The 15,845-nt window shown below is 34.7% G+C and overlaps 1 protein-coding gene across 2 annotated transcripts; it reads left to right on the top strand.

The window, feature by feature from the left end:
* Positions 1-1,631: 1,631 nt before the first annotated feature.
* On the top strand, positions 1,632-15,377 carry LOC114309739 (uncharacterized). 2 transcript variants are annotated; one of them, XM_028255544.2, is made up of 4 exons: positions 1,751-2,069; positions 5,913-5,957; positions 6,232-6,312; positions 14,584-15,377. In XM_028255544.2, the coding sequence occupies exons 1-4, from the start codon at positions 1,911-1,913 to the stop codon at positions 14,956-14,958; spliced, it is 660 nt and encodes a 219-aa protein (XP_028111345.1). In that variant the 5' UTR covers positions 1,751-1,910; the 3' UTR covers positions 14,959-15,377. The 2 variants fall into 2 exon arrangements, with proteins under 2 accessions (XP_028111354.1, XP_028111345.1); XM_028255553.2 differs by lacking the exon at positions 5,913-5,957 and having other exon boundaries at positions 1,632-2,069.
* The last annotated feature ends 468 nt before the right edge of the window (positions 15,378-15,845 follow it).

The raw sequence follows: 15,845 nt of genomic DNA, 5'->3' as shown, positions 1-15,845 counted from the left end.
TAATTCTCATAAAGTCCTATTGAAAATAAGTTCTAATAAAATTATTGTTAAAAATAATTTTTGGTGACGATTTTTTTACATGTCACAAAAAATCGACAATTAATTATTTTTTCTGTTATGATTTTTATAAATTGTTGCTAAAACTTACAATTAGTGACTTTTTTGAATTTTTTAAACTGTTACTGAAAGTTGAAAATTAATGACTTTTTTTTGTCATGATTTTTAAACTATTGTTAAAACTTATAATTAGTGATTTTTTTGTAACAAATTTTTAAACTATTGCTAAAAATTAATAATTACGTTGTGTTTGATTGAAGAATTTAGGAAGGGATTTAAAAAGAAAAATAAAAATGTACATAAATTAAGTGAAATTTAAATATATTTTATTTATATTTCACATAGCTTTTTTATTTTATTTTCTAAATCTTTTTTTCTAAATTCCTCAACTAAACACAACATTAGTGATTTTTTTGATAGTATTTAATAAAAAATATCATTAATTCCCAAATGACTTATTAAATAATAAATCATCTATTAAAATCTACATATAAATCTCCCATAATTATATACATTTAATGATTCCTTAACATATACTCTTAGGCACATATTCATAAACATTAATGATTGAGGCCTCAAATTTTTTGGCTCAAATTTGCCTCGAATTTGTTTCTTTTTTTTTTTTTTTTTTTTTTTTTTTGCTGGGTTGATGCTTTGCTTATTATTATTATTATTATTTTTATTTATTTTTTTCTACAATGATTTAGCCCAGAAAAAACAAACAAAAAAAAAAAAAAAATTGCATTCGAGGCAATTTCGAGGCAAACTTTCGAGGCCTCAATCACGGTTCATTAATAAAAGCCCGATAAACAACTCATCATCTTAAATGTCATTTATTATATATATGAAAAGAAATTTGAGAAAGAATAATAGTATATGTACTAATTAATGTATATATTAATGCATTAATAGATGATGTGACATCATTTATATGATTTTAGATATTTGTAATTTGTATAATAAATGTGTTCAATAATAATATCATAATACTAATTAGTACATTAATATATATATATATATATATTAATTGGTACACGTAGTACCACCATTAAAAAAAAATATTAATTATTATAATTAGCCTAGTACATATATATATATATATATATATTAATTGGTACACGTAGTACCACCATTAAATGTGTTCAAACCGTTTATATTTTAATACTTGTTCAGTATATCATACTTGTAAAAAATCAAGTTGATCGGATATCAGAAAACATGCGTTCGGAAAACTGTTTATTAAATTTAAAAAAAAAAAAGTTTTTAGTTTGATTTTTCTGAACACATACTTTTTAATATTCGATCAACTTGATTTTTTACAGATATGATATATTGAACAAATCTTAAAATATAAATAATTTAAATTATCAAAATTAAACTTAAAAATAGATCCAATAACCGTGCATGTAAAAAATAATGCAAGGAGAGGATCCTTGCTCAACCCCACTGGCTTGTTCGTACCCGACGATGGTTGCTGCTGTAGCCTGACAAAAAAATGTCAAAGTCCACAAATCCAACGGTGTACGATCATTAGATTACCTATCACATCCGGTTCCACATACATGTCCCCACTCATTTTACAATAATTTTTTGGGGATCTATCACGTAAGATGCAACTCCACAATAGTTACCATGCACCCTCATCTGTAACTCCTCTCCTGCATCAAAACTATAAAACCCCCAAACCATGAGCACTCTTCCAACCATTTCTTCGCGACACACAGTCTGAGATTTTCTGGAACCGCCGGGGCGAATCTCGCCGGAATCTGACACACCGATTGCCGGAGAGAAATTAGTGTTTATATTTATTTATTTATTTATTTCTAGGATTTTTATAGAGATCGAGAAGATTTATGGGGAAGAAGAGAAAGTCTGTGGCTACGAGCCTCGATGAGGTTGATCGAACCATGTACTCGACGTTTTGTAGCGCTGCGAACTCGCTCTCTCAGCTCTACACGCAGGCTATGAATCAACAAAAACTCAGCTTTCAGGCCGGTGAACGCCATGGATTGGTATTGATTTGATTTTACACCTGATTACCAATTAATCTTTGTGATTTTGCGTTCAAAGTTCGCCAATTCAATTGTTCTAGTTCGTCAATTTGATTTTGTCTTTTTGCATAGATCTTTTGATTCGGATTTGTTTTATGTCTATCTTTATGGGTTTATGTTGTTCATTCATTTCTGATTATCTTGCCCTTTGTTGTTTATTTATGTTGTGATGTTGGGTTATGCTTATTTAAGTGAATTACTTGCTATTATTATTATTATTATTAATTTTAAATTTTTTATATTGTAATGCTTTGGGTTGCTTGGTTGTTTGCTACTTTGAGTGGAGAAATGAATTGACTTAACATTACCCATTAGTTTGGAAACTTACCAAGTTGGATAACCATGACAATACTGTTTAGGTTAAGAAAGTAGACAATCATTTTTGTTATTTATTTGTTGTAAGGTAAAGTGGCTTGGGTGTTTTTGCTCTTTCTAACACAGAGTGTGTTTCTTTTCATTCAAATGCAGTACAACCTTTGTTAGTTGTTTCAGATTGTTTATGAGATATATGATTTGAGCTTTTGTTGAAATTAATTATTATTATTTTTTACTGGAGGAATATATTACAACTGGATGTAACAAAGTCATTCATGTGGTTAGCGATCTGTTTAAAAAAATTTGAGACTTTGTACTTGGCGTTTGGAGCACAGAAGGTACAATCAAGCAATCTCAAGAGAGAATATAAACAAATTGTTTCATGATAGTATTTTCATACTTGGGCCTACTGTTTGTTTACATGGTGCCTTGAATGCAAGAAAGGAGGTTGGCTCAGCTTTAGGTATGGCCTCAGTCCATTCCTTGTGGCACTCTTTATTGATGAGGCCAATACTAGGCGAGGCTACACATGCATACCTATACATGTGTGTGTATAAAGTTACAAGTGTAGCTAGAGCAAATAATTTAAATCTATTATAGGTTACCGTAAGGATCACACTTTATTTTTGACCGCCAAACTTGAATTGATATTTCTATAATTTATAATACTTGAATTATAAATTCCAGTCAAGTGGGATAGAGATGTATTCTAATCTACATAAACAGTTAAGTTATTAATTTAAATCATGAATGATATAAAAACTTTTAAGTTTCTATCAAAGAGTTTTAAGTATTGAATTTAGCCAAAAAAAAAACCAAAGATTCTTTTTCATTCACTCTACTTTTTGCACTTTTTTTTTTCCATAAAAATCTAAAAAGTTCTTCCCAAACGTATTGGTTTTTTTTCATCTCATATTTTAGCCAAAAAGATACTAAAAAGCCACTTTCCAAACAGGCTCTTAGAATGACAATAGAAGCCTTTGATGTTGAGAAGAGCAGAGAGCATTTTATGATAGGGTTTGATTTGAGGGGAGAGGAGTGCATCAAAATGATAGAATTTCATTTTAAACAAATGTAGTAATATAGTTGAGTTAGAATTTTTTTCTTTTTTCCTCTTGCTTCTCCAATACCCTTGATAAGTAACCGAAGATGTTAATTTTTGGGGCGACCCATGTATATTGAGGCAAAAGTATGGCTATATTTATTTGTTGCAGTTGAGATAAATAATAGGTGGAGAGTTAAAGCATGTATAGGCGAAGAAGTGGAAAGGAATCAAGCCAAAAGGTGGCTATATTTATTTGTTGCAGTTGAGATAAATAATAGGTGGAGAGTTAAAGCATGTATAGGTGAAGAAGTAGAAAGGAATCAAGCCAAAAGGTGACTATAAAAATCTTTAAATATTGCCAAACAAGAAAGAAAAGAAAAATGAAAAAGAAAATGTCGTTATGTTCATTACCTGGTGAATATAATTTTCGTTTATGCAAGACCTGTAAAGGTCATAGTAAAGACATTTAGAGATATTAAATGTAAACTTAAAACAGAACAATCCTCCAATACTTGATATTTTGTTTCTTATAAATATCTTTTCTTCTTCCGAGAAAGTCAAATGATTTATTTATAGATTATTTGGATCAACTTTAGATGATGAGGATGTTTCTTTTTTTCTTACAATCTTAATTTTTTTAATTTTTTGTTGGAGTTTATTATAGAAAAGAGAGTGATTTGTTGCTATACAAAGTTAATGGTTTGTTGCTATATGAGCATAGTAATAAAGTAATGCAAAATAGAAACTAGGAGCGAGTAAAATTTGTAGAAGGAAAAACGTAGTGGCCTAGCCCAAATGATGCCACAATTTGCGATAATATGTATTCAGAAACAATATTTGGGAAAACTCTGTGTTGAAGTAAAAAATTAATTTTACTAACATCTTGTATGGGAATATGATTTTGGGGCAACATCTATGGCATCCTTATGTTCACCACGTTGTTCTCTCTTCCCCTAAGCAGTATGCAAATGAATGAATTGTAAGTCATTGGAATAACTGTCTCAATCTTCTATTGCTGATGGGTGAAGGGAGGGTGTCACACCTTGAATTTGTAAAACCTGGCTGGATGAACTAGAAGAAGGTAAGAAGGCAATTAAAGGTCAAATTAATTTAAGAGGTCCATGCATAGGTGAGGGTTCAACCACCCTAAATGAGGTCAACAAAAAGCTTCTAATTTTTTTTTTTTCTTCTTATCTTTTTAAATTCCTCATTAAATGTAAATTTCAATGTTCCAAGATAAGGATATCCAAATTTGGTACAGTCCAATTAATACATTAGAGCATCTGCACAGACCCTATTCTCTATACAACACAAGGATCTCAAAAGAATAAAGTTTACATCATAAGTACAAAGCCTCACAAAAAGAAATAGAATAGACTCAATGCATCCTCATACAACTCAATCTCAGTTTCTAACCAAACTTGGTTTGTACCTGCAATAGGGGTGAGGTAAAAGCCCAGTCATCCAAAAACATCCCAAGTGCATGCATAAATATGAAGTGCGGTGTACAATACAAGAGAAGTAGCACAGAGCATGAATTGTAGTCATGGTAAACATGCTAGCAACTCATCGATTAACAATTTTATGACATGCACAAGGGAGCATACACATCATGTTCCTTAAGTTTGCAAAATTTTTTTTTTTTGAACAATTTAATGTATGCAATTTATTAGGTAAAATTTACACAATTCCATGTACTGCCAAATAAACCAAATATAGATAGACTAGTGACAATCACCAAAAACGCATCAAGAATATGTGCATCTCGATGGAACATAATTCATATCCTAATTTAATCCTTTAGATATCCTCATTATTTTCCTCATTTCATTCTTTTTTCCCCCATGGCATACTTGTCTTTCACATGCCAAGTCAAAATCATTATTTATCAATCATCACTACAAATATTTAAAAGAAGGTAACTATAGTCAAAATACCATATAAGGACACACACATTATCCCTAATAAGGATGTTGTAGCAGATTTTAACTTTCAAGCCTGGTAAAAATGTAATTCGTCAAACCTCGAATTAGAGTTAAGACGGTACTGTTACCCTAATGATCGACTCAACTAATGATGTTGACAAGAGTCGGGGACCAATTCACATTCCCAATAATAGGGTCAATTTCACACAATGCTTCAAGGCTAACAACCTTTTCACACACAGCCTGTAAGTAAGGCTAATTATCCTTTCACACAAAAAGGGCTAGAAGAAGAAGATCTTAGCGGGGCGGACCTATACAATTTAAAAATATTCATAATTAATGCTACTATATTTAACAGTTTTTTTTTCCATAACTTGGTGTGGCGGTCGCCCCTACCAGGCCTCCCTTGTCCACCTCAGCCTAGGTCCTTTTGTCTTCGTTTAGCTTTGCATCTACTTTAGGCAATGTGCATAAATATGTACTCTTGCTTCACCTTTTTTTTTTTTTTTTTTTCCTTAGGTGGATTATGTTTTTTTTGTCTACTATGAAGCATCCCAAAAAGAGGTATTCTTGTACAAGTTGATAATGTTGGATGCCACTCTGCTATCTTTTTTGTGATAATTGTTTGGTTCTCACATTGGTTTTCACTTCACTTAGGGAGGGTAACAGGTGGGGGTAGAAAGTCTACACACATCTTTCCCTCCCCAGACTCTGCTTTAGTGAGAGTCTCATGCAATAAGATCTTTGGATATTTGGTTTTCACATTGATTTGTTAAATTTCTTGCTTGGGAGAGTAATCTTACATTTCACTGCTGTAACTTTATCTCTTGTTTTGCAGGAAAAACTTTATCAGTGGATTTTGAGACAACAAGAGGGAGGATCAAGAGTAAACACTGTTGATATACTAGCCCACCTGCAGGTTTTAGCTTTCTTCTTGACTGTTTTCTTAGCTCTTTTTATTTTTTATTTATGATTGTTGTTCTTTATCTTTCGTTGTGGGCCCACATATGCATGTCTGATATATATTTAAACGATATGGGGGATACAAAATGTGTCTTGAATGATGTATGGTGGAACCATTCTGCCACTTCACAAAGTTTTCTGAAATCACAGTAATTGCCTACTAGAAAGCTTTGGTATCCATTCATTCTTGTTGGGCATTGCTGTCTGCTTTGGTAATCATATCTTCATTGGAAATGCTGTCTGATTTGGCATCAAATCTGAATTGGGAAATGCTGTCTAATTTTAATGAGGTCTTGATAAATATTCCTTGATGCAAACACAGATTATAGTCTGTGATCATCATTGCATGTTGTTTTGATGGCATCCATCTCCTCTGTTGGAGTCCTTCCCCTTTGATTTGTTCTTGAGAATTAGATTCTTTATTTTAATACTGAGAGTCCCGTGTGGACCTTTTAAAACCTGCTCTTAGGTTAATCTTTCATGCGGCCATGAATCTTTTGGGATGCTCTAGCAGGATTATTTTGTACATTAGCTATTCTGTATGTATCCTTCCTCATCATTAAGGAAGTAATTGATTCATTTTATTGGCTAGTTAACAAAGGTTTATAGCTATCCTAGTTGTGGTTAGTTACCACAAAGCACATGGTTATACACTTAGTTTTAAATATGGAGTGGAGTTTAAACACTCCAGTCATCTTATTATCATCGCACGATCATTAGGTTGCAGGATTTGAGAGAAATTTCAGAGGTAGACAAGTCGGTTTTACCATTTCTTACTTTGAAGGGAGGAAGCCTTGGTCTCATGAGGATTTATTGATGGGACTCAAGACTTGGTTTAGTATATTCGATTCTGATGGTTGAGGGTTTTAAAACCTATGGCTTTTTACAACAGAGGGCTGTTATTATGCACATATTATGAAGGCATTATTACAAGTAGAAAAGAATTTGGCAAATAGGGTGAAGCTGAATACTATTGTTACAATGATTACTAATTTTTGTTTTATTTTATTAATAAGTTGGTATTTGCTGAATAAGTGGACCAATTAATCAAATTAAAAAAAAAGAAAAAAAAGAAGAAGAAAAGACCAAGAATATAAATATCTTACATTAGATAACGAATATAGATGTATATCTATACTATTATACAAAGTCTACACCTGAGTTGGTGTAGACTGTCACTTTTTTTATTTTCCCAAAATACCCTCATGTAATTGTCTGTAACTTCTTGCGTTATATAACTGCCCATATCAACTTCAGATCAAAACCTGTAACTTTTTGCAGTTCTAACAGCACACCCATCGGGCTTGCACATGGCGCTAGTATTGATATGATGAATACTTGAATTACACTAGTTAATAAATTTCAAATATTTTTTGGTGTGCTCTAAATAATAAGATGCAGTTGGTTTCATGCACTGTAATAGTTCTTACTATAATTAATTCATTATGCTTGGATTATGCTTTTTTCCTGTACAATTGGCCAAGCACATAGGGAGGACGATGATTGTATTTTGTTTACTGCCACTCTTCGAGTTTAGAATCTTTAGTCAAACAGCCTTGTGAAAATAAATCTGAGGTGCACCTTGGCAGTGATGATGCAGACCAAATGATGATTTTTTTTCAATTTCATATTCCTTTGTTTGTTTTGCTTATCTAATAACTTCAGGTTTTCATTTGAATTATGCAAGCTTTCTAGATATAAATTCAACTGCTTATGGTTTGCCTATCTGAATTATGCAAGTTTTCTAGAGGTTTTTGTTGCATTTTTTGGGCAGTCAAGTTCTTCCTAGTTTCTGTAGTTTAGAGTTCTTGCTGATGTTGGTTCTGAGATCTTTGTATCTCTCTCTCTCTCTCTCTATATATATATATATATGTTAAAAATAAAAGAAGAAATTTAAGAAGGAAGAGAAAAGATGATGGAATAGAGAAGATGAGAGAAGAACGATGTTAGGAGGCACTAAACCTAATCAATTAGTTTGTCTTCTCTAACTAGGTATATTTATATCAATAAGTGATAAGTAGACAATTACACAACTACCCTTCATCTAATCTTAACACTCCCCCTCAAGTTGGTGCATAGATATCTCTCATGCCTAACTTGCACACAATGGGATGGAAAACCTTACTACCTAACCTTTTAGTAAATATATCAGCCAACTGTTCTGTTGATTTCACAAAAGGCATTTGAATCACTCCATTGCTGATTTTTTCCTTGATAAAATGTCTGTCAATCTCAATGTGCTTTGTTCTATCATGCTGAATTGGATTATGAGCAATGTTAATAGTAGCCTTATTGTCACAATACAATCTTATTGGCCCACCAAGTCTACCAATAAAATTTGAAGCCACATAAGTTCACGAATGCCATTAGCCATGCCCCGATATTCTGCTTCCGCACTTGATCTGGCTATAACTGCTTGCTTTTTGTTGCACCAAGTCACTAGATTTCCGCCTACAAAGGTACAATAATCGAAGTAGACCTCCTGTCATCAACTACACCAGCCCAATCTGCATCGGTGAAGGCCTCCAGCCTCAAGTGAGCATGATTAGAGAACAAGATCCCTTTTCTTGGAGCTGATTTCAGATACCTCAATATCCGATCAATTGCATCCAAATGATCTGTTCGTGGATTCTTCATAAATCGGCTTACTACACCCATAACATATGCAATATCAGGCCTAGTATGGGAAAGGTATATTAATCTTCCCACAAGGCTCTGATATCTTACCTTGTCAACACAGTCTCCATCACTACTGCTAAGTTTGTGATTGGCCTCGATAGGGGAATCTGCCGGTCTACACTCTAACATCCCTACTTCCTCAAGTAGATCTAAGATGTACTTTCTTTGAGAGATAAATATACCCTTGTCTGATCTAGCAATCTAAATCTCAAGAAAGTACCGTAAAGGCCCAAGGTCCTTAATTTCAAATTCTTTGAAAAGTTGAGCTTTGGTTTGAGACATTTTCTCTACATCATTCTCAGTCACAACTATGTCATCCATATAGACAATAAGTATAGCAATCTTATCAGCCCGCTGTTTGATGAACATAGTATGATCTGCATGACTCTGCTTATAACCAAATCTAATCATCGCCTTTAGAAATCTGTCAAACCAGGCTCTAGGAGACTGTTTCAAATCATACAATGCTTTCTTTAATCGATAGACCTTCCCAGCAGTAGTTGGAGAGGAAAACCCGGGAGGAATATCCATACACACTTCTTCTTCTAAATCACCATGGAGAAAAGTATTTTTTACATCCAATTGTTGCAATGGCCACCCCAGATTCGCTGCATAGGAAAACAAGACACGGATAGAATTCATCTTAGCCATTGGAGCAAAGATCTCTTGATAGTCAATGCCATAAGTCTGAGTGAACCCTTTAGCAACTAGTCTCGCCTTAGATCTCTTAATGGTTCCATTTGCTCGTTGCTTAATGGGGAACAACCATTTGCAGCCCACAGGGCTTTTTCTTGATGGTAGAGAAATTAACTCCCAAGTGTCATTCTTACTCAGAGCTCTCATCTCTTCTGCCATAGCTTCTTTCCACTTGGGATCATTAAGTGCTTCCTTCCAACCCTGCAGAATAGATATAGAAGACAAGACGAAACAAATGTACGATATGATAGAGATAAGGAATCATAAGACACAAAATTAAAAATAGGATGTTGAGTACAAGTTCTTACTCCTTTCCTAATAGTAATAGGAAGATTAAGATCATCAACGGGAATGGGAGTAGTGGCCAAGGACTCATTACCCGAAGGATCCACAGACAAAATAGTAACTGGATCCGGATATGACAATGGGCATGGAAGCACATGAGATTGTTGTTCTTTTTGTCGCCGAGTGTAAGTCTTGAGATCTAGTCTATCCAACCTACTACACTTCCCTTGAATAAGTTTAGTTTGCAGCTCCCACTCACTACAAATGATAGAGAAAAAAGGATCAGAAAGATAAGAAGAAACAATCTCTTTTGTAGAAGCTTCCCCCTGAAGAGATTGACCCCCAAAAAAGGATTCAAACTCACAAAAAGTAACATCCATAGTAACATAGAATTTACGAGAGTAAGGATCATAACACTTTTATGGGTGGAGGAATAACCAAGGAAAAACACAACGCATAGCCTTAGGGTTCAGTTTGCTTCGAGTGAGGCGAGAGGAATGAACAAAACAGACACAACTAAACACTTTAGGAGTAGGAGAGATGGGAGACACAGAAGTGTGAGGGAGAAGATCAAAAGGGCGCTAAAACTGAAGAACACTAGAAAGCATGCGGTTAATAAGATAAGCAGCGATAAGAACCGCATCACCCCAGAATGGTTTGGGAACTTTCATCGTGAACATAAGAGCACAAGCAACCTCGAGAAGATGACGGTTTTTCTATTCAGCAACACCATTCTGTTCAGAAGTACCGACACAATTGGTTTGATAAAGGATACCATTTTCTTCGAGATACGCATGAAAGTCACCATCAATATATTCAGTGCCATTGTCACTCTGAAGGACTTTAATTAGATTGGCAAACTGAGTATGGACCATCTTATGGGATGTTTTAAAACAAGAGAAATCTTCACTCTTGGTACGAAGCATGTATATCCAAGTGACACGAGAATAACAATCAATAAAAGTGGCAAACCAATGACAGCCAGACACAGACATTACATGAGAAGGACCCCATACATCAGAATAAATAACCATAAAGGGAAATAAACTTCTTTTATTAATTGGAAGATAACAAGAACGTTTATGCTTGGCAAACTCACAAGCATCACAATGAAAATTATTCCTATCACAATGCTTCACTAAACTAGGGAGAAGTTTGTCTAAAACAAAAATGGGGGATGCCCTAAACGCTGATGTCACTGATGTAAAAGTGAGAGGCCAGGAGGGCTGAGAGCTTGTCTAGCGGAGGAAGATTCAGCATCCAAAACATACATGCCCTCATGTGCTTTACCACTGCCAATCGTTCTCCCTGTATCCAGTTCCTGAAAGACATAATGAGAAGGATAAAAGGTTATGGAACAATTTAAAGAAGTGGTAAGACGACTAATAGAGAGCAAGTTCGTAGAAAAATTTAGGACATGTAAAACTGATGATAGAGAAATAGAAGGAGAACAATGAATAGAGCCTATCCTAGAGACAGAGGATAAAGACCCATTTGCAACTCTCATTTTCTCCTTACCAGAACAAGGGAAGTCAGAGTGGAAAAGATTAGACAAACCTGTCATATGATCGGTAGCACTAGAGTCAATAATCCAAGGAGATGATGAAACAACACTCAAGGCACGCGAAGGAATACCGATAGAAGCAAAGTTGGAGGAAGGGAGATCAGAAGTAGTGGTAGGAAAAGAATCAAGCCGAGCCATCAGACGCCGGAGAGTATGTAACTCATCTTGGGAAAGTGTTGTAGGATCACTCGAATTATTAGGAGATGACTTTGAGAGATGTGCATGAAAGCAAACGGTACCACCACAAGGACCATGACCACCACCTCGTCCTCGAGTAGGACGACCATGCAACTTCCAACAATGGTCCCGATCATGGCGTTCTTTCCCACAATAATCACAAATGATCTGATCATTAGAGGAGCCTTTTCCTCTAGACTTGGATTGACCAACTTTTGCATCTGTAAGAGCAGAAGAGACGGCTAGAGTAGAGCGATCCTAAAGGGGTATGGCACTCTGCCTACTTTCTTCCTGCAGAACATAAGCATAGGCCTTACGCATGGTAGGAAATGGATCACGACCAAGGACCTGAACACGAATTGGATCATACTCCATGTTGAGACTAGCAAGGAAGCTATGTTATCAGAATCTTACAATTCGCGATTCGATTCGCGATTCGATTCACAATTTTTGTAAAATCGATACGAATCTATAAGTGAATTTCTCTGTTATCAGAATCTTACGATTCGCGATTCGATTCACGATTCGATTCGAATTTTTTGCAAAATCGATACGAATGTATGGGTGAATCTATTTTAGAAGTAAATCTCTAGTGAGTCGCACGATTCACAATCGATTCACGATTCAATTCACTTTTTACGATTCACATAATTTTTTAAATTATTGTGTCCGACATATTTTCAACTATTTCTTTCTCCATATTTTTGGTGAAAATGACATAATACAACTTATAATAGCGTTTAATACCAAAATAACCAATATATATACATAATTTGTTATTATTTTAGTGATCTTGAAGTTTTTAATAGAATCCAATCAGATTCATTCAGATCCAACATATTTTTAACCTTTTTTCTTATTTTTTTCCCCTTTAAAAAATCATAATATATCTTCTAAAGATGTTTAAGATTAAAGTTACACTATGAATTATCTATTGCTATTTTATTAAATTGAATATAATTGAATATTACATATGTGAGGTCAGTTATACCTTTGAAAATGTTTTAAGCTTTAAAATAAAATATTCTAAATAATTCTTTCTTATTATTTGTTCATTGTTACTTAGAAAAGTATGTATGCTTATTGTCCAAATATCAATATCGTTGTTAATTATTGTTATTTTGAAAATTGATAATTTGTCTATTTGGTTATTATCTTTATTAAGAATGGTTGATAAGAAATATCTAAAAAGAAAAAAAGTAAGATAGTGATCTTACATAAGAATTTTGTTAACTTCTTACCTATTAAACTACGTGATTATCACTCAAAATAACATTTTTATTGATTTAAGCCTAGATATTTCATTTTCATAAGATATATTTATCATCTAAATGTGTAAATATATATTTTTAAGTAATTTTAAAAAAGTGACCGAATCTTTACGATTCACGATTCGATTCGATTCGCGATTCGGTACAAGGTCATTTCGATTCACGATACGAATCTCGATTTGACAACTATGCAAGGAAGTCATACAAACGCTCTTTGGACACCATATGCTGAAACATAGTTGCATCTTGGGAACACACAACTTGAAATTTTTTCATAATAGTCAAGTTCCTGCCACAAACTACTCAACTTTGAATAATGCTCAGCGAGAGATCTGTCTTTCTGATCAATGCCCCGAATCTTTTTCCGCTGTTCATAGGCTTGAGCATCATTACCTCGTCGGGAATACATCTGATTTGCAGCAGCCCAAATCTCATGAGCAGTGTCCATCAAAACAAAGGGCCGACTAACATTAGAATGAATAGAATTGAGTAACCAAGTCATAACCAGGGCATTCTCCTTATTCCATTTGTCACGTGCTGGTCCATCCTCCGTGGGAGCCTTAGTAACGCCTTTAATGTATCCCAACAGGCCGCGAGCAGTAATAGCCAACTGAAAGGAACGTGACCACACTAAGTAATTGGTGCTATCCAACTTAACAGAAGTAAGTTGAAGAGAAGAGTTGTCACCAAGCATCACACTAGGACCTAAACTTGTAGTCTCATTGCTGGCAAGAATGACACCTTCGGCAGCCATTAGTTAAGACCACAACCAAATTAAAATAGAGATGAAGAGAGAACGAAACTTTTTCTGGAAATATAATTCTCACCAAAAAACACAACCAGGAAGGACCAGAAATAGCCTAAACAACAGCAGAAACGGGCCAGACAGCACCCGGATGAACCAGAAGGACCAACAGTAACCAAAAAATATCCCAAAGTGAAAACTGAAGCTAGGGAAGGCTCTAAACAGCCTAGTCGACTCCTAGAGAAGGGAGCCCAAGCCTTGAATCAAGCAAAAACAGGCTAGAAGTGCAATTCTGAAAAAACAATCCATTATTCTAAAAAATAAAGAAAAAATCGAAAAATAGGCAAAGAAGATCTCAAAAAAAATTGAAATTTTTTTTGGACAATCCCCAGGCCTCGTCGAGCATGCTGGGAATTATTTTATTTTATTTTTTTGTACATTATTGAATAGTGAAAGGAGAACCAGGAAGACAAAAAAACATAGAAATTTTGCAAAGCTCTGATACCAAGTTAAAAAAAAGAAGAAGAAGAAATTTAAGAAGGAAGAGAAAAGATGATGGCACAGAGAAGATGAGAGAAGAACGATGTTAGGAGGCACAAAACCTAATCAATAGTTTGTCCTCTCTAACTAGGTATATTTATATCAATAAGTGATAAGTAGACAATTACACAACTACCCTTCATCTAATCTTGACAATATATATATACTATTTTGATGGGCCTGAGATCTGTTATGTTGTTTATTTGACCTTTTTTTTTTTTTCTCCGTTTTATCTTTGTGTTTGGAACTTATTTAGAGATCTCGATGCAGACTGAGCTGGACTGTTGTGGAGAGGAGCCATCAATGTCACCCAGAGCGCTGCCAACCCAGAATCAGCATTCACAGCCGACAATGCACTTGACAAATTCAGGTATTTTGGTCTCTTCAGGATCATCAGGTGCACCAAGTGTCGGGCAGGGATTTCACTGTGATCAGCAGTCCAAGAACTATGTTTTCTCAAATGCTCTTTCAAGCCCTGTTCGTCTCAGCCTTCAGAATTATCATATCGCTCAAGGAGGAAATGGATTTAGAAACAATGAACCGACCTTTGTGCAACACCAGAACAGAGATTCTAATTCCTACAACTCCAATGATTCCTCCATGGACATGCATGCAGATAGTCCCGGTAATGATTCTACTTACTGAATATTCTTAGGTAGTCTGCATCGCAAGCTTGCTTGTTGAGTGCTGGTCAGAGTGTTGGGACTTGGGGTACTATTCAGCTCTGTTGCTGTATTGTTTAGGGCAGTCGCTGCAAGGAAAGAAGGCACAACATGGAAATGGTTTCTTCATACAAAGAATAAACAAAATCATTGAAGAATAAACAAGCGGTCATGGTGTCTTGTTGGGAATGTGTCGATTAGATGTAGTGTGTGTCCTCATGGGGGTAGAATGAATCTTTTGATTAGCTCCGAACCTGTTAAATGAACCTTTTTCTTTCTTCCTGTTGTCAGTTTGTTTGGGTCTTCTATGTTTTATGATAAGTGTTTCTTTCTTGTAGGTTCTGAAATATTTGAATTGATGTTGTTCATTGCATCTATCTTATAGTGATGTCTTTCTTATTAGTTTGTGATATCCAAGTCATTCTTAAGCTGTACTTGGGGATATTGTTGGATGGGCAATTATTGGCACACACTGCACTGCCAAGCAGAGGCCTAGATCCAAAGTCTGGTCCTATTCTCTTCCATATTCTTAACAACCAAAAGGAGGTTTATGTGGATTCAATGTATGAGAAGGGAGAGGATTTTGGGCAAAGTATCTTATGATGACAGTTGTGTTTGTTCTGGAGGAGTGTGGGGGGAGAGTAGTTGTTTCTATCATTGCTATGTTAACTATTATGAAGCCTTTGGGCAAGGCATATGAAATATTATGGGTTTCCCTTTTTGCAACCTAAACAAACCAGAGCAAGACATCTATAGTTGTTTTCATTTTATTTATCCGTCTCTTTCTCAAGGTTGTCTTTGGATAATACATTTGTTAAGTGTTATCAGGTTTGTAAAACAGTGCTAGGGCTAGACGATAAAATAATAAAA

The sequence above is a fragment of the Camellia sinensis genome, chromosome 3, assembly GCF_055761805.1.
Source record: "Camellia sinensis isolate YWXY chromosome 3, ASM5576180v1, whole genome shotgun sequence".
NCBI classification, from domain to species: Eukaryota; Viridiplantae; Streptophyta; class Magnoliopsida; order Ericales; family Theaceae; genus Camellia; species Camellia sinensis.
Note: the sequence above shows the minus strand (reverse complement) of the source record. Positions and strands in the feature narration are given on the sequence as shown.

Bases quoted from the DNA above. Each gene is read 5' to 3' on its own strand.
- LOC114309739 (XM_028255544.2), top strand. From the start codon at position 1,911: ATGGGGAAGAAGAGAAAGTCTGTGGCTACGAGCCTCGATGAGGTTGAT. The intron at 2,070-5,912 runs GTATTGATTTGA...TTTTTTCCTTAG, and splicing joins CCGGTGAACGCCATGGATTG to GTGGATTATGTTTTTTTTGT. The intron at 5,958-6,231 runs GTATTCTTGTAC...CTTGTTTTGCAG, and splicing joins ATGAAGCATCCCAAAAAGAG to GAAAAACTTTATCAGTGGAT.